Source organism: Orcinus orca, chromosome 13 (genome assembly GCF_937001465.1).
Source record: "Orcinus orca chromosome 13, mOrcOrc1.1, whole genome shotgun sequence".
NCBI lineage: Eukaryota > Metazoa > Chordata > Mammalia > Artiodactyla > Delphinidae > Orcinus > Orcinus orca.
In genome coordinates this window covers 12,480,962-12,502,215 of record NC_064571.1, presented here as the reverse complement: position 1 = coordinate 12,502,215, position 21,254 = coordinate 12,480,962, and the positions used below count along the sequence as shown (strand labels likewise).

The window sequence follows — 21,254 nt, the reverse complement described above, 5'->3', positions numbered from 1 at the left end:
CTTCCAGTTTTATTGAGATATAATTGGTGTACAGCACTGTGTAAGTTTAAGGCATACAGCATCATGATTTGACTTACATACGTCATGGAATGATGATCCCAATAAGTTTAGTGAACATCCATCATCTCATACAGAGACAATATTAAAGAAGTAGAAAACACATCCTTTTCCTTGCGATGAGAATTTAGGGTTTACTCTCTTAACAGCTTTCCTATGTAACACACAGCAGTACCACGTGACTGCTGAACAATCCTTGTTCGTTTCACTCATTCATTTGGGTAAACATGTACTGGACACCAAGTGTATGCCAGACACTTGTTAATCACGGAGAGTGCGGCGGGGGGTGCGATCCCTCATGAGATGCCTGTGCGATGCAAGAAATAATGAGGGATGTGAAGAATATTCTTTTTCATGGAAGTGGAAGATATGATATCCTGGGCAGAGACAAGTGTCAATGATACGTTGTGCGTGGTTATTTTTGCGATCTTGGTTCTTCCCTAGGTTGATTTATCAAATTCAAACTGAATTTGATAAATATGTATATTTGGGAATATGTCACATTGAAACTACTTGGATATATAATTTAATTAGAAAAATTAGAATGTTTATGGATAAATCAACAAGTATCTCCTCCCTCCCTCCCTCCCTCCCTTCCTTCCTTCCTTTTTTCTCCACACTAGTACTGCTGGGGTCCACTGTTGTGCAGACAGCAGTAACATAATGTCATGAGGTTTGACAAAATATGTACAGATCCTTGAAGAACATGGAGAACCACATATCTTATCAAATATTCTCTAGATGGGTGCAGGGTGTCTCCTGCCCAGTGCCATGCAGGCTTCATCCCAAGGGCTGCCACATCCTATTTATACCTCCCAGAGCAGTAAGGCAGTGACTGAGGTGGGGAGAGAGATTGTAGCACTTAGATTTACATGGAATAATTAAACAGAAAGGAGATGACAAATACAGAAAATTCTTTCTTCTGGACAGGTCTTTACTATTATAGCCTTAGAAAAATTACTGCTGATTATTTTGTCTTTTTGTGAGATTGTCTCCTGGAGTCACTGACACAAATGCTGGAGATTGTGTGATGGGTGTTTCTGCTCTGGTCTCTGTTTAGGGAGGAAAAGAGAAAAGATAAATCAAAAGCATCATGTTTGTTGAGAATGCAAAAAGCCAATTTCATATACAAATGCCATATTTTTTGGTCAAGATTCAGAGGACTTAAGTGCTGCAAAAAGAGGAACTATTTCTCTTACCAGAGATTCAGAGGAGGAGAAAGATGAGGGGAGCCTGGGAGCTCATAGCCTTGGCCCGGCGTTCACTTGTCGTCAGCGTCCTCACCAGTTGAACAATACACATTCTATGGCCTCTGAGATGTTGAGGGACTTATGTATGGGAGCAGTATGCAAATTACATGGTATGTGGTGGTGGGATGGGCAGGCAGTGTTTAACTGGCAGAGTGTGAAACTTCATGCATGAGCTGTCCATGGTGATATTGTCAGAGCTTTCCTTACTCTCAAAAGGGCTGTGAGTAAAATCTAAACTCCTGGGCAAACAGCATCATCCTTCCTCCGCTTTGCTTTTCTGCCCCCAGACTTTTCATTATTCTGCACTCTTCAGTATTCCATCTGCTGCCATTCTGATGCTAAGTAAACTGGGGTGATAGATACCATGGCAATACTCCTGACATCATCAACCATTGTCCCCCTTTTTGGGTTACACGCTCAGGACCATAATTACTTCACATCGTGGTTGAATACAGGATTCAGAGAGGTGTCTACGTAATGCTGTTTCCAACTGCACACTTGCTTCCGTGATTACTCAGCTCTCTGTTCCAACATTTACACACGTATTAGTTACCCTAAACCATAATTACTTACACTGAGATTTTTTCACATTAAAATTTAAAATTTTTCTTTTGACTCAAGTGAATTCATGTCTACTCAGTGGTACTGGGTAGAACCTAAAATAATTTTCCTTGTATACCATCCGTCTACATTTCAGAAAAAACTACATGCTGCATTTGAAAGTGGAAACTTGAGAACTACAGCTAAAGAATAGGGCAAAAAAGATGAAGGGTGAGACATTAAATTGCTACTGTCAGTTTGAAAGGAAAGTAAGATGTGTCTTTCTTTTCCTTAATCAAATTCTGTTTACCTGATGCCCACACAAACACTTGTAAAAGAATGTTAGTAGCAGAGGCATTGAATTCACCAAATAGTGGGAACAACCCGAATGTCCATCAGGTGTTGAATGGAAAAGCAAAATGTGGCCTATTCGTATAATGACATACTATTTGGCCATAATAAGAAATAAAGTACTATAATAAGCTACAACATGGATAAACCTTGCAAACATTATGGTAAATGAAGTGAGCCAGTCACGAAAGACAACATGCAGCACGATCTGTTTATATGAGATATTCACCGTAGGCACAGACAGTAAGTGGTTACCTAGGACTTGGGGATGTTTGATGCTGGAGGAAATGGGGAGTAACTGGTAATGGGTACAGGATTTCTTTTCGAAAATATAAAATTGTCTGCGGTGATGATTGCACAACTCTTATACTAAAGTCCATCATCGTGGACAAGATAAATTGGTGAACTATATTGTATATGAATTATAATGCCATAAAGGTGTTAACAAAAAGTCTAGAGTTTCAAGAGTGAAGAGACCTTTGGTGAGGAACAGCAAGAATATGTGAGTAGGGATTCCCTGGTGGCGCAGTGGTTGAGAGTCCGCCTACCGATGCAGGGGACGTGGGTTCATGCCCCGGTCCAGGAAGTTCCCACATGCCGCGGAGCAGCTGGGCCCGTGAGCCATGGCCGCTGAGCCTGCGCGTCTGGAGCCTGTGCTCCACGTCGGGAGAGGCCACAACAGTGAGAGGCCGGTGTACCGCAAAAAAAAGAATATGTGAGTAGTAGAAACCGAAAGAGCTATTTGTAAGCCTGGGGCTTTGTGTTCTGAGATGTGTTTTGAACATTTAAAGATTATCCATTTTTTTGAATTATTGAGAAAGAAATTAGTCCTAAAATGGAGTTACTAGAATGATCTGTGATGCTCTTCAACTAGGTGGATGACCTTGAACAGCTCCTACCACCTACCTATCTGGGTCTTATTCATCTCTATTGAATGGCACAGCAAGTGTGATTTTTTTTAAATCCCGTTGAGATTTTGATTTTGACTAGGTTTTTTTCAATTTCTTTGAATAATATTCTGGAGTCTACAGTGTATTTTGTTATTTTTTCCTAAATATATGATGCTTTGGATGCTCTTGTAGATGGTGTGTTTTGTAATTTTAATTTTTATACTTTGTTGCAGTTATAGAGAAATCAAATTTTGTTTTGTGTTTTTTTGTATATTCACCTTGAATCCAGTGGTTGGCTATTTCTCTTATTGATTTCAGTAGTTTTTCTATAGATTATTTTGAATTTTCTCTGCACACAATCCATTCATCTTGACAGTTTTAATTCTTCCTTTCCAGTTCTGTTCTTTGTTGTTGTTATTGTTGCCTGATTGCACTGGCCAGGACAGGTGTATCTTTAAAGGCATCCACTCATGTGCGTCTGATCCAATGCCACTGGCAGAGAAATTGTGCCTAAACCTGGCTGTGCCTTTAAGTCCAAGAAAAATTCCAGGAGTCCGCGTGCAAATCTTGTCATGGGGTTACTTTTCAGAACGTTAAGATTTCCAAACAGAGGTAGAGATGCTAAAACTGCACAGCCGTCACAGCAGCTGCTTATAAAGGAAACAGCTGGTATAATGAAAAACCCTCAAAGGTTTGTGGAGGCTTTTGTTTCACGTTGAATCACTGTGGATACCCGCTATAGTACTGATGGCAGTAATAAACAGCAACATCTTCAGGCTCCAGGCTGCTGATGGTGAGAGTAAAGTCTGTCCCCGACCCACTGCCACTGAACCGGGCTGGGATGCCAGAGGCCCTGGTGGTTGCATCATACATGAGGAGCCTGGGAGCCTGCCCAGGTTCCTGCTGGTACCAGGCTAGGTAGTTGCTAACACTCTTGACTGGCCCTGCAGGTGAGGGTGGCGCTTTCCCCCGGAGACAAAGACAGGGAGGCTGGAGACTGTGTCAACGTGGCTTCTCCAGTGGTATCTGAGATTGGAAATAAAACAAAAAAGTCGCTCATGTAATCTAGATCCTACTTACTGTCTTCCCCACAGGGCTAGGATCATCGATCTACACTGAGCCTTAATTTTTTGCTTGCTGAGTAGAGGTGCAGGACCCAACTGCATGAACCAAAAATCTTCACTGACATGCACAACCATCCCATGTTCCTCTCACCTGGGATCCAGAGTAACAGGAGGCAGAGAAGCTGAGCTAGGGCTTCCATGATCCACTCAGAGGCAGAGCTGAGGCAGATCTTCCCCAGAGCACTGACTCAGGCATAGATATGGGCTTTGGGCAACAGGGCGGGCTGGGAGGAACATGCAAAGCAGCTGGGATGGGGCGAGCTGGGTTTCCAGCTGCAGCAACCACGTGCCTCCTCTTCTCTACACTTGAGCAACCCATCCCCAGGTGGTCAAGTCAGAAAAGCCTATTGACTTAGTCTGAGGGATGAATTTTTCTCCTCTGGTCACAGAATTTCCTTCCCGTGTCCTCTCACTTCATTATTATTATTCACCTAGATTCAGAGAGATGGTGTTTGGTATGAGCCTGCTGGGAACAAAATAGATGCCTTTGGTTCTGTTTTCCTCTTTCTACCAGCACTATGCCTAGATGTCTCCCTTGGTGCATGCTTGGGTCAAAACGGATTGAGAAGTTTATAGGAACTTTATGTTCCAGATACACCTGTCATTTGCAGCACAGTGCTATTTCCCAAGGGCACTTCCCAAGAAGTCACCTTATTCTTTGCTAGAATTAGGAAAGAGTAATGTCAGGTTAGGCCAGGCAACATGGTTGTAAGGGTAACGACAACTGCACAGATGATGAGGACCCTGGCTCTCCCCTCCTCCCTCCCCCCTGCAGTGTACTGATACCATATACATGAAGACAGACAGTGGTACTGTCCATGCAGGCAGAGTTAATTACTCTATTTATCATGCAGGAGAAAGATGTAATATGTCAGATTTACTTCTGGAAGATTACTAGGTTATTTTGTAGTGAATGGATTATTCATTCCTTGTCAAATAGATTTTTAATAATTTAGGGTCTTTTCACTTTTTTTTTTTTTTTTTTTTTGCTGTACGCGGGCCTCTCACTGTTGTGGCCTCTCCCGTTGCAGAGCACAGGCTCCGGACGCGCAGGCTCAGCGGCCATGGCTTACGGGCCCAGCCGCTCCGCGGCATGTGGGATCTTCCCGGACCGGGACACGAACCCACGTCCCCTGCATCGGCAGGCAGACTCTCAACCACTGCGCCACCAAGAAAGCCCTTTCGTGTGCTTTTATATCACCTCTGAAATCCTCACTCTAGCTTACTCTGGACTTAACCAGGTTGCCTGGTATCAGATGCATGGGCTTTTCCTTAGCTACTCTGTTTCTTGCTTACTTTAGTGCAATAGCACAGCACAAATTTAATACCTTAATGATACACTGTCTCAGAGGGGATGCTTTTACTTTCTTTGTGGTCGTTTTTCTTCTTAATGAGAATGTACCACCTTCATGCAACGATGTTTATTGAGCACCTTGAATATGCCAGGTACTCTTGTGTAACGCTGAGATACGTCAGTGCTCACAGGAAACGAATGTCCCTGACCCTATGGAGCTGAAATTCTACCAGAGAAAATCAGACTCTAAAGGGTAAACATCAAAAAGAGATAAATAAACTTGGGAATTCCCTGGCAGTCCAGGGGTTAGGACTCCAAGTTTTCACTGCCAAGGGCAAGGGTGGAATCCCTGGTTGGAGAACTGAGATCCTGCGAGCCACAGGGTGTGACCAAAAATGTAAAAAAAGAAATAAGTAAAGTTGAGAAGTGCTTCGAACAAAAGTGTGGAGCAGGATGTACTATTCATGCAGGATTGGGGTGATCGTTGAGAAGGGAAGCTTTGGGCTGAACTGACAGATGAGGCGTTAACACAACGCGTGTTTGGAGGAAAAGTTTTGCTGTCAGAGGGACCAGTGGGACCAGAGGTCCAAGGGCAGGACTGTGTGTGGCTTGTTCAGGGCAGAGCCAGGTGGCCAGTGAGGCTGAACTCAGTGAGTCGGTGGACAGAGCCATAGGAGATGGGGTCTGAGAAGTAACAGGGAGGGTCCTGGTCAGCGGGAACCTGATAGGCGTTGTAAGGATTTGAGCTTTTCCTCTGTGTGAAGCAGAATCTAGTGCAAGATTTGGAACAGAGGACAAGCTTAACTCACATTTTAAAAGATTGCCCTGGCTTCTGACTTGAGAATAGACATGTTGATCTTTGGGGAGGGTGTGGCCCTTGTCCAGGTAAAAGATGGTGGAAGCTTGCACCAGGATGGGCAGTGAAGGTGGAGGTGATCAGGGGTGGTCAGATTTGGGATGTATCGGAGATCTGGGATTGTTTGTCCACTTTTCTTTGCTCCAGGATTCCCAGCCTACTGTGTTGAGTATGCTGTAACTATAATCACTCTTAATTATTTATTTTTGAATGAGAATATTCCTTCTGCCTGTTGGCACTCAGGAAAAAGAATCATCATTTCCTCTTAGGTTTCCTTTGAGGAACCAAGATTGTACCTTTGTTTCACATCTCCTTTCCCGGTTTTCTCTGTCTTCTGCAAAGAGAAGGTCAATTTACTCCCTACTAAGAGTCTTAATCTCTGATCAAAAGGCCTCAGTCTAGTGTTTTCTCTATTGCTTGTATGTTATTTTCTTGTTGTTGTTGGGTTTTTTTTGGTCATCATCTTAATAAAATAAAATATCACATTTTCCCTCTGGTTCTAAGTGATCAAATGTCATCTTAGTTAGTCACACTGATTAGTTTCAGAACTGTCAATGAAGGTACAAAAAGGTATTAAGAACCGTATGCTAATGCCTATATATGGAATCTAAAGAAAAGAGTACTGATGAACCTAGTGACCAGTGGCAGGGCAGGAATAAAGACGCAGATGTAGAGAACAGACTGGAGGGCACAGGAGGGGAAGGGGAAGCTGGGACGAAGTGAGAGAGTAGAATTGACATATATACACTACCAAATGTAAAATGGATGGCTAGTGGGAAGCTGCTGCACAGCACAGGGAGATCAGCTCGGGGCTTTGTGACCACCTAGAGGGGTGGGATAGGGAGGGTGGGAGGGAGGCTCAAGAGGGAGGGGATATAGGGATATATGTATACATATAGCTGATTCGCTGTTGCACAGCAGAAACTAACACATCGTTGTAAAGCAATTATACTCCAACAAAGATGTAAAAAAAAGGTATTAAGAGATCCCAAACCCTGTCCTCAGCAAGTTACATGTGGAGCCTTTCCTAGTACCAGTGTCCTTGCCTCTCACAGAATCTTTCCAATCAGCTACCTACACAGAATCCTTCTGTGTTCTCATAATACTCACTCCCTTCTATGAATCAGATTTTCTGATTAGAATCTGTCCTTACTATCTGGATGACCTTGAACACATTTTATAACCTCTCTCTGCCACCGCGTTTTCTACTGGACGATGGGAATAAAACATCCTTCTCATACCAAGACTTAGCTCAGTTCTTGGAACATAATAAGCATTTGATAAATATTGCAGCCATTCTTCTTTGTTGTCCTTAAATGTATAACTCAGACAGTTATGGTAGATCAGAAAAACATTGCTGCATGTTTCTGCAATGAAGACTGCAGTCTATTTCATCAAGCCTTGAATCAAGCTGGGTTTGGGTCTTACTTTGACAAACAGAATGTGGTTCAAAGAACCCTGTGCCAGTTCTGGATAGCGGGTCTCAAATAGTGTTGCAGCTTCCATCTCACCTCTTGAACGTAAGAAAGAAGATGTAGCCTATTAGAGGATGAGAGGTCACATGGAGGAAAACTGAGGCTCTGGGCAAACAGCCGGCACTGACCACCAGACATGTGAGAAGGCCATCCAGTGGCATGACAAGGATGGCTAGGGGAGTGGGACTGGTCCTTCCTGCGGGGAGGAGAATTGTTCAGAATTTTCTGTGCACAGTGATAATAAAAAGCATCATTATTATTCATTTAAAATTCTCTATAGTCAATTCACTGTTTAGAGCCTGCACCTGAGGTGCAGGTCTCTCACCAACCTCCACTTCCCTTACATGTGCCTAAGGGGAAAACCAAGACTCCCCACTCATCACCCAGAACCAATAGGCAGACTTGTGGCTGAGAACAGCTTGGACCTTTCAGCCCGGGTGACCTTCAGCTGACTGCAGCAGCATGGGTGAGCCCCTGGCAAGGCAGCAGAGAAAGCACCCAGCCAGCCCACAGAATCACGAGAAATAATAAACTGTCGCTTTCTGAAGCTGTGATTTGGGGGGTGTTCTTTTATGCTGCAGTTGATAACGGAAATAACAACAAAATCGATTTAAAGCTTCTGTCTGGATCACAGCTTGGCTCCAGTCTCCTCCATCCTTTCCCCTATGTAGATCCAGTTTAAATGTGAGGTAATGTCTCAGCATGCCCCTGCTTCACCCAGCACAGAAACTTAGACTCTGAGAACATGGGCATTAAAATATGGACATCTTACATCTCACATTGTGGCTTCTTGCAGGAAGCAGGTGTCTTTTCACCAAGTGGGCATCATTAGACCAGAAAGGATATTTTTATTTGAGGGCCTGTCACTGTGAGAGGTGGGCTGATGTGCTGCTGGCAGTAATACACCCCAACATCTTCAGCCTCTACTCCATGGATGGCGAGGGAGAAGTCAAAGCCAGAGCCACTTCCTTGGAACCTGGACGGGGTTCCTGAGGCCCGGGCAGAAGCTCCAAAGATGAGCAGCCTGGGAGGCTCCTTGGGTTTCTGTTGGTACCAGGCCATGGAGGTACCTACCTCCACACTGCTCTTACATGTTATGGAGACAAAGCTTCCTTGAGATGCTGCCAGGGTCTCTGGAGTCTGGGTCAGTGTGATCTGTCCCCAGCAGCCTGTAAGGACACCCCACCAAGGCAACACAAAGTGTTACTTTTCCCAAAGACTCAGAATCCACATCGAAGTGGCTATTGCTATGTCCTCAGGACAAGGGCAAGCTGTGAAAGGTGACAGAACATGGGACAGTCCCATCCTCAGGGGCTGAGGGATGAGTCCATTCACTCTGGTCTAAATGGGTCCCTGGTGCACCTCTAAGGAGAGGGTGGACATGGGGAGGGGGCATGGACAGAGGGCTCCATCGTCCTCAGGGGAAGAGGACAGGTTCCAGGTTCTTTATGCCTCTGCCTCATTGTCAACCTTGGACTCTGCCTTGGATGCTAATAAGAGTTAAGTCAAAACAACTCTACAGGGAGCTTCCCTGGTGGCGCAGTGGTTGAGAATCTGCCTGCCAATGCAGGGGACACGGGTTCGAGCCCTGGTCTGGGAAAATCCCACGTGCCGCGGAGCAACTGGGCCCGTGACCCCCAACTACTGAGCCTGAGCGTCTGAAGCCTGTGCTCCGCAACAAGAGAGGCCGAGATAGTGAGAGGCCCGCGCACCGCGATGAAGAGTGGTCCCCGCTCGCCGCAACTAGAGAAAGCCCTCGCACAGAAACGAAGACCCAACACAGCCAAAAATAAATAAAAACCAAAAAAACAAAAAAAAAACCAACTCTACATATTGCATTGTAATTTCTAAAGCCCTATGAGCACGTGATCTCTTTGTCAAGGGCTAAAGTTCTAGCTCAGAATCTGCAGTGGGAAACATGCTTACCCTGAAAACCCATCACCAGGAGACAGAGGAGCTGGATCTGGGAGCTCATCTTGGAGTGTCCCTGGAATCCGTTGCTTCTGTACCGAAGGGCAGGAGATAGTATTGCTTTGGAATTGAGGCTGAGCCCTGGGACTAAATAAACACAGGCTTCCTTGGAGTTGATTTGCATGTCTGATGGCCTGACCAGAGCTCTTCTCTAGAGCCCTCTGAGGGCAGCAGGCTTACTGCATCTACAGCTGCAGGAGGACTTGGAGGTGAGGGAGGTGCCTCTGGTCCCAAAGACTCTTAGGCTGGACTGGGCAGTACCAGTGAGGCTGACCCATTCACAGGCTCCTCTCCAGAGGCTGGGACAGAGCTCACTTCAGAGCCTGCCAGATGCCTGCAGAGTGGTCACTCAAGGGTCTATTCTTACAGAAATGGGGGCTTGTTTTACTTTCTGCTCTAACCAGTTTGCAAATTTACCCTTGATTGAAGACCAAACCAGCCAATCAGATATCACAGGAAAGCCAAGTCAGCCAGGCTTCATCACAGAGAATGTATTTCCAAATATACACAACCACTACCGACAAAGACTGGCAATTAAAATTAAGTTGTTGCTGAAGGAAAACGTTAATATGGGAAGCCACATACTGACAGCATATGGGTATATGTTGCTGACCTAACAATGCAGGAGCCTGTCCAGCCCACGTCTCCAGAGGAAGGATGATGTGCTGCTGCCCTCAGAGACCACAGTGGGGCCCTTGGGTTCTCTCCTGTGTGTTGTAAGCTGGGGAGTCTCAGGGTCTCGGATCAAGTCCTCTGTACTATTTTCAGGTCTTTGGGACAAGTTTGTAGCTCTGGGGTTCTCATGGACAAGACTGAGTGATGATTATGGGAGTGAGGTTTGTGAAGACCTCCTGGGATGTCAGCAATCTCCTTTAGTCTTCTGCACCTTCACGGAGCACGCCTGCCTGTCTGGTTTAGTCTGGGCCCCTTGTTTCTTTCTGTGGGTCTATCTGTCTGTTGGCACCCTTCCTTAGGAGGACCCTGTCAGTTACCATAAGGGGTGAACCGAACACAGCAGGGAAATGAGGTGGTAGGCAGTTCCCCAGGGACAGGACACAGTCCTGTGGTCACTCTGACCGTTTTGACTTTAGAACTACGTGTTCCCAGAGAACATGAGACCTGGGCAAACAAGCAGGCTGAACAATCCCGTTACTGCTGCATGTAGAATCCTCAGGAATTCAAGGAAGCATTTTGAACTGGAATGTTCTTTCCTCACTGTAGGTAGGGACTTCTGCTGATTCTACAAAAGCGTCTTTAGTGACCAAAGAAAGGAATCAGCAGGTTGAGATCGATTTTAATGGAAAAAATGAGCCTGGGGTCTGAGAGTGGGAGGAGTTCTGCGTGGCCCTGTGTGGTCATGGAGGTGACAGCTCACTGATGTCACCCTGACCTCCACGGAATAGTCCATGCAGGCACCAGAGCCTTGGAGCAGACAGAGCCAGCATCGAGCTGCAGACAGATCCAGTAGCCTTCTCTGCGGCAGCCCTGCCAGTGGTCAGCAGAGCATCAGCTCCATACCCAGCCCTGTTTATCCTGTTGGGGCAGGACCAGGACCTGAGTGATGTGTTATGTGTGACGGAAGCAACCTCACTGCTCTGCAGGAAAATGGGACGAGCTCTGTGGGAGACAGGAGCAGAGGGCGCAGGCTGGGTTTGCACAAGTATATGTGGCCTGGTGAAAACTCCTGATTGATCATCCCTTTCTTACAAGTTTAACTGTTTTAGATGCCACATATAAGTGATATCATACAGTACTTGTCTTTCTCTTTTTGACTTACCTCATTGAGCATAATGTGCTCGAGGTCCATCCCTGTTGTTGCAAATGGCAGGTTTTCCTCCTTTCACATATTATATATATAATATATAAAATGGAATATATTGTATATAAAATGGAATATATATATATATATATATATATATATATATATATATATACTGCACTTTTTAATTAAAAATTGTCCCTTCCTTGATTCCCACCCCCCGCCATGGTCATTGCCCATGTGAGAGCTGGCATGCCCACTGGAAACACAGATTCTCAACCATTTAAATTTTGGAACTCTTCAGCATCCAAAGTTGAGTCAGCCTTTCCCTAAAGTAGGTCATAGTCTAGAAAACAGAGACATGAGAAAAAGAACTCAGTGTGACTCTTCGAGGGTGCTGAGGTTCTTGGAAAGAAGGGTAGGGCCTCCCTCTACTTGGCTTCCCTGCAAGAGTGAAGAATATTTCTGTGATGCCCTAGGGAAGGGACATCCCTAAAGTGAGACTTCATAACAGCAGTGAGATGCTGCCCCAACCTCTTCCCGGGGAAAAGAAATACTCGTCCCCATCTTATACCCATGAAAATCCCTTTTCCTCTGTAAAAACTTTCCTCGTGCAGTGTCTCTTTTGTGCAGTGTTCCATCCTTTTTCCACTACAGTCCCTTTTGTCTTTACCTATAACCACAGCCTAAATCAGTTATACTGTAATCATTTGTATATCTAAGGGATCATCTTCCCCAAAAGGCAGTGTCTTCCTTGAAAGCAAGGGCTAAAGTTTTCAATATTTTTATCTATAGGACCTATCAAATGTCATTAGCCCCAGCCTGAGTGAACAAGGACTCACCAGCAGGGGTAAACCAGAGATAATCCAGGATAATTTCCCTGTTTTAAGACCCTCATGTATCTCTTTATCCCATAGTCTTAATTTATCTCTCCCCCACCCCTTTCCCCTTTGGTAACCATTAGTTTGTTTTCTATTTCTGTCAGTCTGTTTCTGTTTTGCAAATTTCATTTGTGTTATTTTTTAGATTCCACATACAAGTGGCATCATATAACATTTGTATTTCTCTGACTTACTTCATTTAGTATTATAATCTCTAGGTCCACGCGTGTTGCTGCAAATGGCAATATTTTGTTCTTTTTCATGGCTGAGTAATATTCCTTCATCTATATCTATATGTATATCTATCTATATATATCCCACATCATCTTTATCCACTCATCTGTTGATAGACACTTAGGATGCTTCCATGTCTTGGCTATTATAAATAGTGTTGCAGTGAACATTGGGGTGCATGTATCTTTTCAAATTAGAATTTTCGTCTTTTCTGGATATATGCCCAGGAGTGTGACTGCTGTATCATATCGTAACTGTATTTTTATTTTAAGGAACTTTATACTATTTTCCATAGTGGTTGCATCAATTTACATTCCCATCGACAGTGTAGGAGTGTTCCCTTTTCTCCACACCCCCTCCAGAAGTTATTGTTTGTAGACTTTTTTTTAAACATCTTTATTGGAGTATAATTGCTTTACAATGGTGTGTTAGTTTCTGCTTTATAACAAAGTGAATCAGTTATACATATACATATCCCCATATCTCTACCCTCTTGCATCTCCCTCCCTCCCACCCTCCCTATCCCACCCCTCTAGGTGGTCACAGAGCACCGAGCTGATCTCCCTGTGCTATGCGGCTGCTTCCCACTAGCTATCTATCTTACGTTTGGTAGTGTATATATGTCCATGCCACTCTCTCACTTTGTCCAAGCTTACCCTTCCCCCTCCCCATATCCTCAAGTCCATTCTCTAGTAGGTCTGCATCTTTATTCCCATCTTGCCCCTAGGTTCCTCATGACTTTTTTTTGTTTGTTTTTTAGATTCCATATATATGTGATAGCATATGGTATTTGTTTTTCTCTTTCTGACTTACTTCACTCTGAATGACATACTCTAGGTCCATCCACCTCACTACAAATTTCGTTCCTTTTTATGGCTGAGTAATATTCCATTGTATGTATGTGCCACATCTCCTTTATCAATTCATCTGTTGATGGACACGTAGGTTGCCTCCATGTCCTGTCTATTGTAAATATAGCTGCAGTGAACATTGTGGTAAATGACTCTTTTTGAATTATGGCTTTTTGAGGGTATATGCCCAGTAGTGGGATAGGTGGTATGGTAGTTCTATTTTTAATATTTTAAGGAACCTCCATATTCTTCTCCATAGTGGCTGTATCATTTACATTCCCAACAACAGTGCAAGAGGAGGGTTCCCTTTTCTCCACACCCTCTCCAGCATTTATTGTTTGTAGATTTTTTGATCATGGCCATTCTAACTGGTGTGAGATGATATCTCATTGTAGTTTTGATTTGCATTTCTCGAATGGTTAATGATGTTGAGCTTTCTTTCATGTGTTTGTTGGCAATCTGTATATCTTCCTTGGAGAAATTTCTATTTAGGTCTTCTGCCCATTTTTGGATTGGGTTGTTTGTTTTTTTGATATTGAGCTGCATGAGCTGCTTGTAAATTTTGGAGATTAATCCTTTGTCAGTTGCTTCATTTGAAAATATTTTCTCCCATTCTGAGGGTTGTCTTTTTATCTTGTTTATGGTTTCTTTTGCTGTGTGTGTATGATCCTTTTAATATGCTGTTGGATTCTGTTTGCTAGTATTTTGTTGAGGATTTTGGCATCTATGTTCATCAGTGATATTGACCTGTAGTTTTCTTTCTTTGTGACATCTTTGTCTGGTTTTGGTATCAGTGTGATGGTGGCCTTGTAGAATGAGTTTGGGTGTGTTCCTCCCTCTGCTATATTTTGGAAGAGTTTGAGAAGGATAGGTGTTAGCTCTTCCCTAAATGTTTGATAGAATTCGCCTGTGAAGCCATCTGGTCCTGGGCTTTTGTTTGTTGCAAGATTTTTAATCGCACTTTCAATTTCAGTGCTTGTGATTGGTCTGTTCATATTTTCTATTTCTTCCTGATTCAGTCTCGGCAGGTTGTGCATTTCTAAGAATTTGTCCATTTCTTCCAGATTGTCCATTTTATCAGCATAGAGTTGCTTGTGGTAATCTCTCATGATCTTTTGTATTTCTGCAGTGTCAGTTGTTACTTCTCCTTTTTCATTTCTAATTCTATTGATTTGAGTCTTCTCCCTTTTTTTCTTGATGAGTCTGGCTAATGGTTTATCAATTTTGTTTATCTTCTCAAGAACCAGATTTTAGTTTTATTTATGTTTGCTATCGTTTCCTTCATTTCTTTTTCATTTATTTCTGATCTGATCTTTATGATTATTTCCTTCTGCTAACTTTGGGTTTTTTTGGTTCTTCTTTCTCTAATTGCTTTCGGTGTAAGATTAGGTTGTTTATTTGAGATGTTTCTTGTTTCTTAAGGTAGGATTGTGTTGCTATAAACTTCCCTCTTAGAACTGCTTTTGCTGCATCCCGTAGGTTTTGGGTCGTCGTGTTTTCATTGTCATTTGTTTCTAGGTATTTTTTGATTTCCTCTTTGATTTCTTCCATGATCTCTTGGTTATTAAATAGTGTATTGTTTAGCCTCCATGCGTTTGTATTCTTACAGAATTTTTCCTGTAATTGATATCTAGACTCATAGCATTGTGGTTGGAAAAGATACTTGATACGATTTCAATTTTCTAAAATTTACTAAGGCTTGATTGGTGACCCAAGATATGATCTATCCTGGAGAATGTTCCATGAGCACTTGAGAAGAAAGTGTATTCTGTTGTTTTTGGATGGAATATCCTATAAATATTAATTGAGTCCATCTTGTTTAATGTATCATTTAAAGCTTGTGTTTCCTTATTTACCTTGATTTTGGATGATCTGTCCATTGGTGAAAGTGGGGTGTTAAAGTCCCCTAGTATGATTGTGTTACTGTCGATTTCCCCTTTAATGGCTGGTAGTATTTGCCTTATGTATTGGGGTGCTCTTATGTTGGGTGCATAAATATTTACAATTGTTATATATTTTTCTTGGATTGATCCTTTGATCATTATGTAGTGTCCTTCTTTGTGTCTTGTAATAGTCTTTGTTTTAAAGTCTATTTTGCCTGATATGAGAATTGCTACTCCAGCTTTCTTTTTGTTTCCATTTGCATGGAATATCTTTTTCAATCCCCTCACTTTCAGTCTGTATGTGTCCCTAGGTCTGAAGTGAGTCTCTTGTAGACAGCCTATATATGGGTCTGTTTTTGTATCCATTCAGCCAGTCTGTGTGTTTTGGGTAGAGCATTTAATCCATTTACATTTAAGGTAATTATCCATATGTATGTATGTTCCTATTTACCATTTTCTTAATTGTTTCGGGTTTGTTATTGTAGGTCTTTTCCTTCTCTTGTGTTTCCTGCCTAGAGTAATTCCTTTAGCATTTGTTGTAAAGCTGGTTTGGTGGTGCTGAATTCTCTTAGCTTTTGCTTGTCTGTAAAGGTTTTAATTTCTCTGTCAAATCTGAATGAGACCCTTGCTGGGTAGAGTAATCTTGGTTGTAGCTTTTTCCCCTTCATCACTTTAACTATGTCCTGCCACTCCCTTCTGGCTTGTAGAGTGTCTGCTGAAAGATCAGCTGTTAACCTTATGGGGATTCCCTTGTGTGTTATTTGTTGTTTTTCCCTTGCTGCTTTTTTTATTTTGTTTTGTTTTGTTTTGTTTTTTGCGGTACGCGGGCCTCTCACTGTCGTGGCCTCTCCCGTTGCGGAGCACAGGCTCCGGACCCGTAGGCTCAGCGGCCACGGCTCACGGGCCCAGCCGCTCCGCGGCATGTGGGATCCTCCTGGACCGGGGCACAAACCCGCGTCCCCTGCATTGGCAGGCGGACTCCCAACCACTGCGCCACCAGGGAAGCCCTGTCCCTTGCTGCTTTTAATATGTTTTCTTTGTATTTAATTTTTGATAGTTTGATTAATATGTGTCTTGTCATGTTTCTCCTTGGATTTATCCTGTATGGGACTCTCTGTGCTTCCTGGACCTGATTAACTGTTTCCTTTCCCATATTAGGGAAGTTTTCAACTATAATCCCTTCAAATATTTTCTCAGTCCCTTTCTTTTTCTCTTCTTCTTCTGGGACCCCTATAATTCGAGTGGTGGTGCATTTAATGTTGTCCCAGAGGTCTCTGAGACTGTCCTCAATTCTTTTCATTCTTTTTTCTTTATTCTGCTCTGCAGTAGTTGTTTCCACTATTTTATCTTCCAGGTCACTTATCCGTTCTTCTGCCTCAGTTATTCTGCTATTGATCCCATCTAGAGTCTTTTTAATTTCATTTATTGTGTTGTTCATCTCTTTAGTTCTTCTAGGTCCTTGTTAAACGTTTCTTGTATTTTCTCCATTCTATTTCTAAGATTTTGGATCATCTTTACTATCATTACTCTGAATTCTTTTTCAGGTAGACTGACTATTTCCTCTTCATTTGTTACATCTGGTGGGTTTTTACCTTGCTCCTTCATCTGCTGTGTGTTTTTCTGTCTTCTCATTTTGCTTAACTTACAGTATTTGTGGTCTCCTTTTCACAGGCTGCAGGTTCTTAGTTCGCATTGTTTTTGGTGTCTGCCCCCAGTGGCTAAGGTTGGTTCAGTGGGTTGTGTAGGCTTCCTGGTGGAGGGGACTAGTGCCTGTGTTCTGGTGGATGAGGCTGGATCTTGTCTTTCTGGTGGGCAGGTACACATCTGGTGGTGTGTTTTGGGGTGTCTGTGGCCTTATTACGATTTTACACAGCCTGTCTGCTAATGGGTGGGGTTGTGTTCCTGTCTTGCTAGTTGTTTGGCATAGGGTGTCCAGCACTGTAGTTTGCTGGTCGTTGAGTGGACCTGGGTCTTGGCATTGAGATGAAGATCTCTGCCAGATTTTCACCATTTGATATTATGTGGAGCTGGGAGGTCTCTTGTGGACCAGTGTCCTGAACTTGGTTCTCCCACCTCAGAGGCACAGCCCTGACGCCTGGCTGGAGCACCAAGAGCCTGTCATCCACACGGCTCAGAATAAAATGGAGAAAAAAAAAGAAACAAAGAAAGAAGAAGATAAAATAAAATAAAGTTATTAAAATAAAAAATAATTATTAGAAACAATTTTAAAAAGTAATAAAAGAAAGAAGAAAAAAAGAAGGAAAGAAGGAAGAGAGCAACCCAACCAAAAAACAAATCCACCGATGATAACAAGCGCCAAAAAGTGTACTAAAAAAAACAAAATAAAACCAAACAAACAAAAAAACCCCGAACAGACAGAACCCTAGGACATATGGTAAAAGCAAAGCTATACAGACAAAATCACACACAGAAGCATACACATACACACTCACAAAAGGAGAAAAAGGGAAAAAAATATATATATATATAGTTGCTCCCAAAGTCCACCTCCTCAATTTGGGATGATTCGTTGTCTATTCAGGTATTCCACAGATGCAGGGTACATCAGGTTGATTGTGGAGGTTTAATCCACTGCTCCTGAGGCTGCTGGGAGAGATTTCCCTTTTCGTCTTTGTTCTCACAGCTCCCAGGGTTCAGCTTTGGATTTGGCCCCGCCTCTGCGTGTAGGTCGCCTGAGGGTGTCTGTTCTTCTCTCAGACAGGATGGGGTTAAAGGAGCAGCTGATTAGGGGGCTCTGGCTCACTCAGGCTGGGAGGAGGGAGGGGTACGGATGTGGGGTGAGCCTGCGGCGGCAGAGGCCTGCGTGACGTTGCACCAGCCTGAGGCGCGCCGTGCGTTCTCCCGGGGAAGTTGTCCCTAGATCACGGGACCCTGGCAGTGGCAGGCTGCACAGGCTCCACGGAAGGGGGATGTGGATAGTGACCTGTGCTCGCACACAGGCTTCTTGGTGGCGGCAGTAGCAGCCTTAGCGTCTCATGCCCGTCTCTGGGGTCTGCGCTGATAGCCACTGCTCGCACCCGTCTCTGGAGCTCCTCTAAGCAGCGCTCGTAATCCCCTCTCCTCGTGCACCAGGAAACAAAGAGGCAAGAAAAAGGCTCTTGCCCCTCCAGGCTGTGTTGAGGCAGCCAGTCCTCTCCCTGCCATCAACCGAAGCCCGGTCGGCACCGATCCTCTGTGCGGGAAACTCTCTGCTTTGCCCTCCGCACCCCTGTTGCTGCGCTCTCCTCCGTGGCTCCGAAGCTTCCCCCTCCGCCACCCGCAGTCTCCGCCCGCGAAGGGGCTTCCTAGTGTGTGGAAACCTTTCCTCCTTCACAGCTCCCTCCCACTGGTGCCAGTCCTGTCCCTATTCTTTGTCTCTGTTTTTTCTTTTGCCCTACGCAGGTACGTGGGGAGTGTCTTGCCTTTTGGGAGGTCTGAGGTCTTCTGCCAGCACTCAGTAGCTGTTCTGTAGGAGTTGTTCCACATGTAGATGTATTTGTGATGTATTTGTGGGTAGGGAGGTGATCTCCACGTCTTACTCTTCCACCATCTTGAAGCTCCTTCCTATTTGTAGACTTTTTGATGATGGCCAGTTTGACTGGTATGTAGCTCTTTGTAGTTTTGATTTCTATTTCTCTAATAATTAGCAATGTTGAGCATCTTATCATGTGCCTGTTGGCCATTTGTATGTCTTCTTTGGAGAAGTGTCTATTTTGTTCTTCTGCCAGTTTTTTGATTGCATTGTTAGTTTTTTGACATTGAGTTGTATGAACTGTTTGTATATTTGGAAATTAAGCCCTTGTTGGTCACATCGTTTGTAAGTATTTTCTCCCAGTCTGTAGGTAGTGTTTTCATTTTGTTTATGGTTTCCTTTCTGCGCAAAAGTTGTAAGTTTGGTTAGGTCCCATTTGTTTACTTTTGCTTTTATTTCTTTTGTCTTGAGAGACTAATCTGAAAAAATACTGCTACAATTTACATCGGAGAATGTTTTCCTTATGATCTCTTCTAGGAGTTTTATGGTGCCATGTCTTATATTTAGGGCTTTAAGTCATTTTGAATTTATTTTTGTGAGGGAGTGTTCTAACTTCATTGGTTTAGATGAGCTGTCCAACTTTCCCAACACCACTTGCTGAACAGACTGTCTTTTCTCCATTGAATATTCTTGCTTCCTTTGCTGAAGATTAATTGACAGTAGGTGTGTGGGTTTTTTTCTGAGCTCTCTAGTCTGTTCCATTGGTCTGTTTTTGTGCCAATACTACGCTGTTTTGATTACTATAACTTTGTACTATTGTCTGAAGTCTGGGAGGGTTATACCTCCAGCTAGGTTCTTTTTCCTCAGGATTACTTTGTAATTTTGGTGTTTTGTGGTTCCATGTAAATTTTAGGATTATTTGTTCTAGTCCTGTGAAAAATATCATGGGTAATTTGATAGAGATTGCATTAAATCTGTAGATTGATTTGGGTGGTATGACCATTTTAACAATGTCAGTTTTTCCAATCCAAGAGCATGGGATATCTTTCTATTTCTTTGAATCATCTTCAATTTCTTTTTCCTATGTTTTATATTCTCAGCATATATAAACATTTTAAGTTATAGGAAATAAAGTTTATTTTGGCTGAGACTTTTAAATCAAATTAAAGTTACATACATTAGTAACATAAATCAACATCCTCTAATTGATATAAGTGTGACACATTTCTTGTTTTCCCTTGTTTTGCTAAGTTACCATAAGCTAAATTGCATTATAAAATTGATTCTATATATATATTTTTAACATCTTCATTGGAGTATAATTGCTTTACAATGGTGTGTTAGTTTCTGCTGTGTAACAAAGTGAGTCAGATATATATATATATGCCCATATCCCCTCCCTCTTGTGTCTCCCTCCCTCTCTCCCTATCCCACCCCTCTAGGTGGTCATAAAAATGATTTTATATTTTGAAAAATGAGCATGAACCTTTCAAATCAACAGTGAGTTCATTGCTCTATGGCCACTTCCCCACTACAGAGCCTGATGGTGATGAAGCCCAGGACCCCACACCCACGTTCCTGATGGGTCATCAGGGACCTGCTCATTTTTGAGGACTCTGAGTGATCCGAGGGAGGTCTGGGGGACCCTGTGAAGCTGCAGGCACTGGGGGAGATATGTAGTGTGCCAGGGACTCAAGAGGAGAAATATTTCTTTCCAGAGCTCATCCCATAGGCAGAACCTCCCCTGGTGGCTTCCCTCCCTAAGAGCAACACAGGTGACCTCAGGTGCAAGTGTAGTCACACAAACGAAACCACTCCACTTGAGAACACTCAAGCCTGTTCTCAGCCTTGGGTCTGACTCGGAGTGAGGAGGGATGTCCCCCCTGCCCCAGGGTTCATTGCTTCTCATGGCTGCCAGGACTCTTGTTCTCAATGGGCCAGGTCTTCCCCTGTCCCTTATTGCTAGCATCTGAGTATTTGTATCTTACTTTATGGTTTCCAATAACCTCAACCTGCCAACAACGACTCCTCCACAAGGATTCATGGAGTGGAATTAGAACTACAGGATAACAATGGGTCAGGATGTGAGAAACAAGGGCCTCAAATCTCAAGATGAGAATGCATGTGTATGACATAAAGATGAATTAAAATCAGTGAATTCAGAGTAGGAGGTCGACAGAACACACCAAAGTGCTTCACTCAGTGATGAAGGTGAGATGCACTGGAGGTGCCCATAGAGGAGGTGGGAAGGGAGGGTCAGGAGGAGAGGGGGTTGGCCCAGCCTTATTCCCCTGAGATGGCCCCAGAAAGCTTAAGAACTCTAGGAGAGAAAGCTGGGTTAGGCTTGGGCTCAGAGTGATGACAGG

At 43.5% G+C, this 21,254-nt stretch overlaps 2 protein-coding genes and 1 gene segment (V, D, J or C); 1 reads left to right on the top strand and 2 right to left on the bottom strand.

Moving 5' to 3' along the window:
• The window catches only part of LOC101283205 (immunoglobulin kappa light chain-like), a 50,085-nt gene that overhangs the window by 12,852 nt on the left and 15,979 nt on the right, over positions 1 to 21,254 (bottom strand). The window lies entirely within an intron of this gene.
• RPIA (ribose 5-phosphate isomerase A) overlaps positions 1 to 21,254 on the top strand; it is a 113,693-nt gene that overhangs the window by 77,411 nt on the left and 15,028 nt on the right. Inside the window, exon 9 of one of the 2 annotated variants that reach the window (XM_049695892.1) lies at positions 8,193 to 9,657. The exons of the other annotated variant lie outside the window; for it this stretch is intronic. Coding sequence (XP_049551849.1) covers positions 8,193 to 8,233 — 41 coding nt within the window. The 3' untranslated portion in view covers positions 8,234 to 9,657. Of the gene's footprint in view, positions 1 to 8,192; positions 9,658 to 21,254 lie in introns of those variants that run through there. 2 annotated transcript variants of the gene reach the window in all.
• LOC105748875 (immunoglobulin kappa variable 3-11-like) lies at positions 3,809 to 4,352 on the bottom strand. The segment is given in 2 exon segments: positions 3,809 to 4,114; positions 4,304 to 4,352. Coding segments are annotated over 2 exon segments (355 nt in total).